This window comes from Trichoplusia ni, chromosome 13 (genome assembly GCF_003590095.1).
Source record: "Trichoplusia ni isolate ovarian cell line Hi5 chromosome 13, tn1, whole genome shotgun sequence".
NCBI classification, from domain to species: Eukaryota; Metazoa; Arthropoda; class Insecta; order Lepidoptera; family Noctuidae; genus Trichoplusia; species Trichoplusia ni.
In genome coordinates, this window is record NC_039490.1 from 9,018,550 (window position 1) to 9,030,662 (window position 12,113).

Genomic DNA, 12,113 nt, shown 5'->3' on the forward strand with positions numbered 1-12,113 from the left:
CTGTATAGAAAATATCACCCCGATGACTTATACAATTGTTTTTGAAAATTAACACTTACATATAATTAGTTGCCTGCCCGCAATATTATAGCCATTATCATAATGCTATAAAGCATTCTAGCCTCGTCCGATAGAAGCGAATCAAGAATACTATTACAGGAGCCCACATTAGCACTGTTGGCCAAAAATCAGTATACACCAAGCAACACTTATATTACCCACGCTTTAATTCTCTCACTTTATTGTTTCTTTGTCTGTCGTTCCGGTTGGATTTTTGTAACTCAATATTGAGGCACTTCCCTATAAGCTATATAAGCAGGCTGAAATATTCATTGCATTGAATGACAATACAATTTACATTTTAAAAACGTTTAAACTGATTTTGATAACATTTGAATTTAGTGACAAAAACGTGGCTATTTAGATTTATTTATCTTTTTTTTCTCTGTACAAGCCAATATTTAATCATCATTTATAGACGTTTAGCCGAGTGGTTTTGATAACCACGCCAAATCCGTCATCCAACGTGTTGCATGGTTCGATTCCCGCTTAGGACTAAAGTTGTGTGATCCACGTATTCTTGTTCTCAGTCTGACGTCTTTGTCTATGTGACTTGAATGTTTGTGAAATCTACCGCGACATAAGGATTAAATTAAAAGGAATAAGGATAAAATTCCTTACTGCGGGAGTAGTTTTTTTTTTATAACCTCTACAACAACAAATACTCTCGATCATCCTTCATATTAAATTAACCCATTATAATTCTGTCCCCAGAGCCAACATCATCCAACATGACACCTTCAAGTCCGGCAAGGTCAACACGGAGTCTCTCGCCAAGCCCGCCGTACACCGCCCAGGGGCTGAAGGTAAAATGCGCTACTTACTATATGTATAAATAATTTTAGTTATGTTTATATAGATGTTATTCTTTTTAAGTTCTAAAATACTACTCAAGTTAGACTGGCCTGTTGGTCTAGTGGTTAGTAGACCTGACTGGTATGCCGGAGGTCGTGGGTTCGATTCCCACCCGGGACAAATGTTTGTGACGTGAACAAGATCATTTGTTCTGAGTTTGGTTGTAATTTATCTATATTATGTATGTATTTAGAAATATATAAGTATGTTTATCAGTTGTCTAGTACTCATAACACAAGCTTTGCTTAGTTTGAGACTAGATGGCGTTGTGTTAAGTTGTGGAATATTATTAATATTATTAAATTTTGGAATACTGTATATTATTAAACATTGAATAGTCTTATATTCTTTACTAAAAGTAACCTCTTTCCAAAGACCCAAGAAAAACTAAACAACTTGGACCTAACAGCTGTGTCTTATAATTCTTTTGAATAGACACAATATTAATGACATATTCAGATACAAAACAGTCTTGCCTTTTACCTTTAGTACCTGTTAAAGTTTCTGAATGTAAATAAGAAGTAATGATCAGTCAGTTTGTTAATAAAGCTTAAATTTTATTTTATTTTACTATGTTTTTATATATAGATACACTTTTGTTTTGTATTGTGATGCGTCTTAATGTGTTAGTTAACTGTTTTATAGGAGTAAAGAGATGTTGTATTTATTAATGAGGTTTATCTCTTGATAGATAACTTACTATTGAGAAGTAAAAAGTAACTTCAAATTGAATTCTGAATCAGTATTGCTTTGTACGAAAAGCTTACAACGAAATACTTTTTTGAAATAATAGCGATGATAAAAGCGTTTAAAAATATTAGACATGTATGTATCTGAACAAAAAATTTACTAAGATAAAATACTAGTTCGAGAAAACTAAGCAAAACCTATACATAAAAGTGTCTTTTACTATATGATAGTATTTTGATCAATTTTTTGTTTGCGGCACAAAATAAACTGTGTGCCTGTGTGTGCCTGACTGTACTACCTAAGAACATTAAAGAATTAGTCATCATCCCTATTAAGTATAGGTGAAGTTATTTCATTAATAAGCTGACGTATACAAAGCCCACATTAAGACGCAGCACTCAGCTTGTACAACGCCTTGCCTCGTAGGAGCCAAACCCTTCGCGGTGGGCCACATGACGGGCGCGCAGCAGACCACCGTCTCCGGACAGATCATTACGGGGCACACCCCGCCCGCTGTCAGTATGGCTTTCATGTTCTTTTGCACAGTACTTGATCGTGATAACGGCATAATCCATACTAATATATAAAGCTGAAGAGTTTGTTTGTTTGTTTCAACCTTATCTCAGGAACTACTGGTTCAAAATGAAAAATTCTTTTTGCGTTCAATAGATCATTCAATAGTAGAGTTAACATGCCAAATTATTATTATCAAGTACTTCATAGTTTTAAGTTTATATGTATGCTATAGTTACACCAACTACACGCAGTGTTTATTCAAATGCACTACAAATATATGACTTTCTTGATTCAACTTCCACAAGATACAATTGTTTCCTTGTATTCTATTTAATAATGTGTAAAACATTTTGTTTCACGCTGCTCTTGGCTATTTAGTCATCGAGATGGTCTGTGTAGGTATATATTATTAATAAACAATTGTTTATAAGTTAAGGGTGTCGTGGAAAGGTTAGATTTATGGTCACAACATCTTTGATACGTGATTTTTTATTGGTATTCACGATTATGAGAAGTCTTATATAGAAAGGAAACTGGAAATAGGAAATTAAGACTTGATAATGAGATACCTACTTCCAAATGAATCCGTCAAAAAAATAAATTCAATTTAATTTTAAATTGATTTTGATAGTTCAATATATATTTTATTCCCTGTTCGAGTTAATCTTAGCTTTTTAATCTGTTTTTACCGTCTCGGTAAAACAATTATGATGTGGACCACAGTCTAAAATCGTCGATAGTAAAAAATACGATAAAATTATACATTGCTTTTGATACTTTCTTAAAATTTCCACATCTACCTTCTTCTCATCATCTCGGTACCCCTCCCCCAGGCCTCGCAGGTGCAGCAGACCAAGGTGACGTCGATCCTGTCGGAGCCGCAGCGCGCCCTGCTGTCCACCATCACCACCGGCCGCGAGATCATCAAGCAGACCGAGGAGGGGCTCAGCAGGGTGAGACGATACATACTACATAGTTTGTAATATAAAGTTAAAAGGGGATAACAGGAACATGCATATTTTGAATGATGTGCTGTTTAGACCAAGTAGCACTGGCAGTGATCGCGATAATTTTTGGGTAAAGTTACATTACCTAGATAGTGTTATTTGATTTTCGATTTGATTAACTTCTTGTAGTTATTAAGTTACCTTTTTAAATTGGGAATAACGCTTTATTTTTTAATATGTTTTATTTGAATATGTAATCTTTCTTTTAATTTACTGTAAACGACAAAAACACATAACAAGTGACCAATCACATGGAACGCTGAAGAATAATTCAAATACTTTTCCTCAATAATCTGTACACGGCTATAGCTAGTTAGTACTAGTTACGGTACGCCTTAGTTTCACATTTCACTAGATGTACATATAATTATAACTGTATATGTCTGCCTCCAGGCCTCGCTCCCCGGGCTGGGCTCGGACGCGGCCTCCGTCAAGTGGAAGCAGGTGACGCTGGACAGCAACAAGCAGGTCGTGACGTCACACATCGCCGCCATGAACGCGGCCACCGCGCAGGTCGTCACGCTCACTTCCGGTACGTATGGACTCGTGGTGGGTGACCAGTTTAGTCAGAGAATTGTCATTGCTAGTAAATAACTATTTGCTAGATAAACAACTCGTCGATATTATTATTGATTTTCTAAGTGAGAAGCTCTTTTTTTCGAGTAAGGCTTTAGATTGGCCCATTGTGCGTAGACTGGTTTTAAAAGGCAATCTGTCGAGCTATACCAATTCACTTTGAAAGCGCAGTAGCAAAAAACGTTTCATACCTCGCTCTGAAATGGTGCTATAATTTACAAATAAAACAACCTTAACACTACATCCATCTCCCTCCCCAGGTACAGAAGAAGTGGACCACACGGCAGTGGGCGCGGCCATCACCACGATCACGTCGAACCTGCCGCAGATGACGAAGGGCGTGCAGATGATCGCCGCGCTCATGGACGACGCCGACCACGGGGACTCGCTGCTGGACGCCACCAGGAAGCTCTGCTCGGCCTTCACCGACCTGCTCAAGGCGGCCGAGCCCGAGACCAAGGAGGTGAGGGGTAGACCTTGTAGTCTAGTGTATTGGCTGTAGGAAGAAATATATGATGATGTAATTTAAAATAATTTGATTTGGTTACGATTTTGTCAAGGAGTGTTTTAGCAATTCATGTTTGCTATTATAATTGGTTTTTAAAAGGTGAATTACGATAATCAATAATATCGCACGTTAAGTCAAGTCTAATGTGTCAAATGTTACTACAACTATAGACTGCCTTAAAGTTGTCAAAAAAGATTAAAAGTTATAAATTCTGAATAATAATTGATTTTAATCTCAAGTTTATAACTGCACAAAGTGTTTTGTTGTATAATTTTATACTAGTCATCCCTCACCAGGTTTCTACATTTCAGAAACTTGTCAACTTGGTGTTGGATTATAATCATTATACGGGTAATATAATGATTATAATCCAACACCAATCTAACCCCACTCTCTCTACTTCCAGCCGCGCCAAAACCTCCTGAACGCAGCCTCCCGCGTCGGCGAGGCCTCCACATCAGTCCTGCACACCATCGGCGAGGAGACCGAGGAGCACAAGGAGACACAGGTAACCTCCGACGACCCCCAGCGACCCCACAGCGACCCCAGCCGACCCCAAACCGACCCCAGGCGACAGCAAAAGAAATCCTTCCTCTACAGAAAACTCAACTACTGCTACGACAACTTTTACAAAGTATTCTTCGGAAAAGATAAAGATAACTACGATACTAACTTCGAAAGCTTAGATATAGGTAACGGACAGCAGAGGGACATCGATGACGGTATCTACGAAGATATAGATGTCACGCGGAATTGGGGTCTAGACGTTATACAGGAGGAGTCCGACAGTGACTACTATAGAAGTTTAGATTACTGTAAAGTGCTCCTCAATAACAGAGTAGACAGGTCCAGCGATGATTATGACACTATAGTACAGAATTGTGAAGGCTACTTAGATGGCAACAGCCCTAAGTTGTACCCCAAAACGATTACAGATAAAATTTATAATTTCAAAAAGGATTATTCTAATCATAGTTATGCTAACGTTAACTTCGATACGGATGTCGATAAATTTGATGCGATCGATAAATCTAATATTAAACCCGATAAAAATATCAATGTCGATAATGCTCGGGATGTTAATATCGATAAGTCGAATATAAGTATCGATAAACTATCCGATATCAGCATAGATTTTGATAGGCGTAACAAAAACGATGTTTTACGTAAACAATTCTTTCTCTCAGACAATATCGATAAGAACGATATCAACGATCAGTTTAATCGATTTAACGGTAAAAAAATCGAGTGTCACAGCATTATCAATGACGTCACAAAGTCCGGGCCGGATGTCCGGGTATCCGGGTCGTTAAACATGAAACTATTCAACCCGGAACGATACAACCGGGTGCTAACAACCACGGAAACCTTTATGGAGACAGCTGAAGCTAGTTTCACAAAAAACCAAATATCTAAACTCAAAAACGACGGATTCGAAAACTTCATCAAAAAGAGCGAGAGGTACTACACAAGCGAGACGAGAGATAGAAACACGGACGTCTCGAGTACTCAGAATAAAGGGAAAACAGAAATAAGAATCGTTTACAATCCAACATTCAAATGTACCGGAGAAAATATCACAGGATTTTGTCAGTATTGTAAAAGAAAATGTCCTAGGACAGAACAAAAGTGTTGTCCTAAATGTGTCTGTCTAGAAATAGAACTACAGACAACCTTCAAAGACAATTGGCTGAATATTCTATGTCTGATGTCTATATTCTTTATGTTGGTAGCACTGTTTATACAGTGGTTGTTGCCTAGCGATCCGTGTGTGAGTGAAGGCGCAGATGAAAAGTGTTTTGAAATGATGTAGGGGCAGTTTTTGAGAAATGTTATCAAGACCATTAATATTTTGACCATGATCTTAAAGTAAGAAATATTCACAGTACAGGAGTGACTATAAAAAAGACAAAATTGTTAGGGAACCTGTTTTAATGCATTGACAAAAATTGTTTATATTTTTTTCATATTCTCTTCTATTCCGTCCTAGGGCACCTTGAAGGTTAGTTTAAAAAAAAACTAACGTCCAAAGGCTGTCCGTATTAAAATAAATATGGATTTTAAAATCATTACATTAAAACATTCAATAGCGTTTAGACATTTACTCAGAATAACAGTATTTATATTCCAAAAGCACTTTTAATACGATGTTATAAAAAAATCCCGTGATATTAGGGCCTAAACAAATCAAAAGATTAATTAAAAGAAAACTCAAATCTAGATCATACTTTCTAAAACTTGATGACATTCTTAAAACTAGAAACTTGGTGGCGTATTCCTATGGTTTAGGGACCTTACAACTAATATAAATAACTTCACAAATACATCACTATAATAATGAGAAGACAATAACTACGTTTAAATAGTTGTCAAATTAAATCAGCCTTTTAGGTACTAAACGGTGAAAAAAAAACAGTATATTTTTAATTCTTGAGGTGATATATCTAAAAACTGGTGTTGATACCTTATATTATATTTTTCATATAAAATATTTTAACAAAGCAACAATGAAATATTAACTTACCTAAACAATGTTAAGAAAAAAGTCTTATATATTACATTTCAATACCCTCTATATTATTAAAAACAAAAGTATTAGGTTTCGTTTATTCTTAAATGTATTTAGGTACTTAAAACTATTATATAATCTATTAAAATAATACCTTTCGTACACAAGACAGCCCACGTATCCGCTCCCCTCCGCGTCCAGTATTCGCAAACCTCCAAACACCACCATGAAGGTTGGTATCACATTTTTTTGTTAATGCGGGGTAATACCCTTGGACAGCCACTCCCTCGGGGGAGGAAATGGTGCCTCGGAGATAGAGGATACCGGATACCCAGTGCCGTATTATCCATAAGGCACCATGACACCTAGGGGCCCACCACCAAAGTAGGCATCTAAAAAAAAGCTGATAAATTTTTCACTGAATAAAACACTTGAACTACAACACTTTAACTTGAACCAAGGGGGCCCCCACTCCCTTGTTGCCTCGGGGCCCCTGGGCCCCTAGATCCGGCCCTGCGGATACCTGTGTTGTCGAAGTATACGAAGGGCCTTAAACGTCTTTTTCCTCTATAAAAAAGTACTTTGCATGTTTGGTGCAAGTATTATCAAAATTATAAAGACAATAGGAAAAAGACTGCGCGTTGATGACGTAACTTATTAGTACTTAGACGTAGTTTGTTAGGATTTCTATTAGGTTTCGTAACTTAACAAGCAAAGTACGTAACTATGAGAGCGTGGATACTTAAAGGAGGTAGTTTTTCACTTGTGAAATTGTGTAGCGACGTCTCTCTTTGATAGCAAGCCTTGATTTAATATCTCGCAATACGCAAAGAAACATTGCGAAATTATAACCTCTCAGTATTGTTCTAATCGGCCAATAAGAGAAGAAAAAAATGTTTATCGTGACAGATGCTAAAATAGAAAATATAACATAGAGACAACCTTTTAAGTGAGTAAGTTTCGTCCTATGCTAGGAGACCTTGCTCTTCATATGAACATTACATAAAACCACGTTAAATAATGAAAAGGCAATCTTAATATAAACATTATAGTTCCGGTGTTAAGTTTGTTTAGTTCTAGACAATAAGGTCTGGGGTTCTATTCATTAAGTGCGCGTAGGGTTTTGCTTACTCGCTTTTCGTAGCAATTAGGGGTAGGTATTAAATATTTATTTACATCACAAAAATTGCCTTATTAAGGACTCATTGCCGTTGCTATTACCTCATCATCACAATTTAGTTTATCACAATAGTAAATTACAGTTTACTCGAGTCTTATTAAATTGCAGTGTATCGTAAAGGGCATGTATATAATACGCTGACAATGTAAACAGTACTTTATTCCAAATTTTATCAAAAAAAAACTATAAAAAAAGTTTTTATATCAAGTAGCTCCTTTTTCAGGCCCTTTTGAATAGTTTATATGACTCTAATAGCTTAGTTGTCTAGTTTAAATATTGCAATTAGAATATACACTAACATTGAGCTATTCAGTTTCAATCCTTAAACTTTTACAATGAGTAGGCACTTCTTTGAAATCGTAATTTACTTCAAACCATTTAATTTCATACTTTTCTTGGCCCTATATCATTGATTTTTTATGTTTTTATTTCAACTATACTTCACTGCCCATCTCTTTAGACCACAAAATTGAACATGAATACATTTTTTATTCACTTAAACATATTTATTTTCTTGTATATCTGTTTATACATTTTTCATTTGTTAATGCATGCCCTTTACGTGACATTGTACGTAATATACAAAATATTTAATTTATTTATATTTGTTGCCATTAACCTTAATGCCTATTAAGCTAGTCGTTTATTTTGTTTATTTTTATACCTATTAAACATTAAGATATTAGGCAGCTGTGGGTCGAATCTCAGTACTTAATATGGGTTTATTTTATACGTTTTTTGACCTTGTACGTTTACACGGGACTTGACGGAACTATATTTAGTTTTATCAAGTTAAAAATGACTACGTCATCTCATGCTTAAGGACTCCGGTTGTGTCCGAAACTAGTCTGGCAATTCCGATACCGTGGACTGTGGAGTCATTTAACAATTATAATTTATATCTCTAATAAAGTAACAATAAAATTATATTTAAATTCACTCAAATGCCAGTTTTATCCCGGACTCGAACCCGCAATTCGATGCTCACATTGGTCGATAGTGTAGTGAGCTGTACTACTCTGCTAATCATGCTATCTAGATTATATTCAAGACTAAAAACTTAAAGCAACAATTGCCTATAAACACGATATGTTACATAAACAATACACAAGCCGTTGTGTCCCGTGTATACGTACCTTTATATATAAATCCACAGTCAAATTGATTCCTAAAATTGTTTCTACATGTGTATATATATTTTTGGTTGTTTATTTTAAGTTTTACTGTGGATTGTCGAATAATTGCAATAATGATATAAATCTTGCGACTGATCGACAGTTTACATAAGTACTAATACCCGAATACCTCAAAAACAACTTGAATTTTAATCTCAAACGTTCTTGAGAGTCGGTAGACAAGTTACATGTCTCCTCGCTAACGCTGACGAATCACTCAAATGTATTGAACTGACAAGTCAAAGTCACTTGGCGAAGAGGAATGTCATTCACATACATTTAAAGTTTTATATTTAAAAAATCAGTGTAACATAGTCAAGATCCTCAAATTTTAAAGGACTGCGATTTAAGAGCGACTTAAAATTGAGTTGTGTTTAAGTATTCGGTCTAAATTGTTATTAATTTTATTGTGCATATGTATGGCATTGCTATATAAATAATATAACTAATTGTTTGATCAACGGTTTATAAGCGGTTAATTTTTAACTGAAAGACATTATATCAATATTATTAGAGTAACACAAGCGAAATGTTATTAAAATTCTATAAATCATCAGTTTTGAGATTACAAAGTCTACTAAAAATACTTAAAAGGAAAAAATGAATTATTTACTCCTAATATGAATAATATATGATGGTTAAAGTAATCGATTTTAATTATGCTTAATGATGTGCTTTAACAAAATCAATATTAAAATATATTAATTGTATATCAATGTTACAATATCATATGCAAAGCACTAAAGTTGCCATTATCAATATAAAGCAGTGTATTTTATGTTAACCCCATACTAAACTATTACAACATAAATAGATTTAGAAATCAAATTATTCCAACTCAAAATTATTCTTTGCGAACTTCGAGTTAATTTTGAAAAAGCAAAACTACACTCACTTGTTTCAGTAATGAAAATACATCAATTTCTTCCCAAGATTAACTTTTATAGTCTCTTATGAAGCCTTAAGGTCAAACACAGAAACGTCACACAGTTTTAAGTGGTCGTTAAGTGTCATGCTATCTCTGTCATTACAAAGTGTATATTAGCGACAGATATACATAATAACATGGCAACGAAGTCGTAAATTAATAGAAGAAGTATGGAGCTAACATAGGAAATATTGCTTTAATAATATTTTTGCCATTTTTTTTATTTCTGAATACATAGTTGTTAATTTTATTTTTTTGAAAATAGGTTTTTTTATGAATGCTTGGTGAGTTTCGAGTACTATTTTTAATTATGTTCTAGAGCCTATAACAATATATTTATTTGTTTGTCCATGGCATTTTTTTATTGGGTTCGTTGACTAATTTAAATGTTACTTAAAACACCAAGACTGTTTTTGAATCTCTATAAATTGTTTTTTTTTTTCATTCGAAACTCGCCAGCGATTTAAATAATTATTTTTATAATAATTTTAATACAATGAGGTCGAAATAAATGTACCAGTATAATTATTTTTTGTTTCTTGCCTACAAGGACCACCTGGATCTAATTGTTAGTCAATTTGAGAGCAAGATCTTTAATTACAATTTTATTTCTAATGTGTCTAATTGCAGCTTAAAAAAGGTATCTTTTAACTAAATACACTCAGTCACTTATGGTGCATGTGCAACGCAAGCCCCATGTTATTATAAAAGTCAATTATTTTCTAATCAGCTGGTACATTTATTCTGGCCTCCACTTTACGGTTGTGGTTCTGAATTCTCGCCGCCATGTTGGTTATTTTTGGTTAATACATTTGCTTTTATAAAGGAATTGTTTTATTTACAACTAACTGTCACAAAAGTGAATGTATTGCAAAAGTAACGGACTAATATTACCCCTGAACGTCGACATCTATTATGTTAGCTATCTATTAATATATACTTGAAAAATTTAGAAATAATACTCAACAGGCATCAACATACAAGTTCACTTATGCTTATAAATATATCAGCGAGGTATAACTGCCTATATAACAACCAGATAAAAGATAAATTAATTAAAAATATTAAATCTTAATTATATGAAGAGCAACTGCATTAGCATTAGCATTGCCTCTAACATAGTTGACAAAATATTATGCATTCACCAATACTATATTAAAACTAGCAAGTTTACTATTCAGCTCCCATAAAAACTACCTCTTAAACAATAGAACTTCAAAAACAAGTACCAAGTGTTAACAAACTCCACGCGAGTCAGTTGACTGGTTAAGGTAGTAATTCAAGACAAGATTAACAGATGGCGTTGTTATAAAAATACTCGAGACTCGTGACCTAAATACCGCGCGGCTGACATCTGCGAACTGTGTCGCCGGGTCGAATCCCGCGCGCACATGTCACTTTGTAAATGTATGTTTGTTATTTTATATGACGTTCATTGATCGTGTTTTTTTTATTATGTAGAAGAATTTTGTGCTTTTTAATAATTGATTCGTGATCAATAATTATTTGCACTTAAGATTTACGTTTATACTCTGTTCGTTTTAAGATGACGTTTTTGAATGTCAAATTGTGAAAGTGAAGGGAAATAAAGCTGCAATCTCTCGATCGATTTCATGAATCCAAATAATTTTACCTTAATGAAACGACTCGTTTTTGTTATTACGACCTTTAAGTCGTGGCGTGTGATACCATTTTTCTCTTCGGGTTGACATTGGGTGACCCGTATTTCATACTCAGATGACTAGAGACTTGCTATGCGTCGCTTTGTAAAATACAGTAATCAGCTGAATCCAGTGATATAGCAAGCTAACTCTAACAAAACATAAATAAAAACTTCAAATATCCCAAAATTGATTATAAAAACCACCAATAACGTGATTAAAAACTAATCTTCTAATATTTCAAAGATATTATTATTAAAACAATATTCATGACTCCATAGACATAAACACATAAAACGCGTCCGTGCGTATATCCGCTCACCACATGTCATATGTTTTACGACGGTAACAGTTATTTATGAGTGTATACATGATATTTTACTTATTTATAGATTGTAGTGTGTCTCAAAAATAGATATATTCCTATTCTTGTCTTTGTAACTTAGGA

At 34.4% G+C, this 12,113-nt stretch overlaps 1 protein-coding gene across 5 annotated transcripts in view; it reads left to right on the forward strand.

Annotated features, from left to right (window-relative positions):
* The window catches only part of LOC113499982 (talin-1), a 109,028-nt gene that overhangs the window by 44,594 nt on the left and 52,321 nt on the right, over positions 1-12,113 (forward strand). For all 5 annotated transcript variants that reach the window (XM_026880615.1, XM_026880616.1, XM_026880612.1 and 2 more), the window contains exons 14-19: positions 775-866; positions 2,032-2,120; positions 2,955-3,074; positions 3,522-3,660; positions 3,965-4,167; positions 4,619-4,720. In XM_026880615.1, coding sequence (XP_026736416.1) covers positions 775-866; positions 2,032-2,120; positions 2,955-3,074; positions 3,522-3,660; positions 3,965-4,167; positions 4,619-4,720 — 745 coding nt within the window. The remainder of the gene's footprint in view (positions 1-774; positions 867-2,031; positions 2,121-2,954; positions 3,075-3,521; positions 3,661-3,964; positions 4,168-4,618; positions 4,721-12,113) is intronic.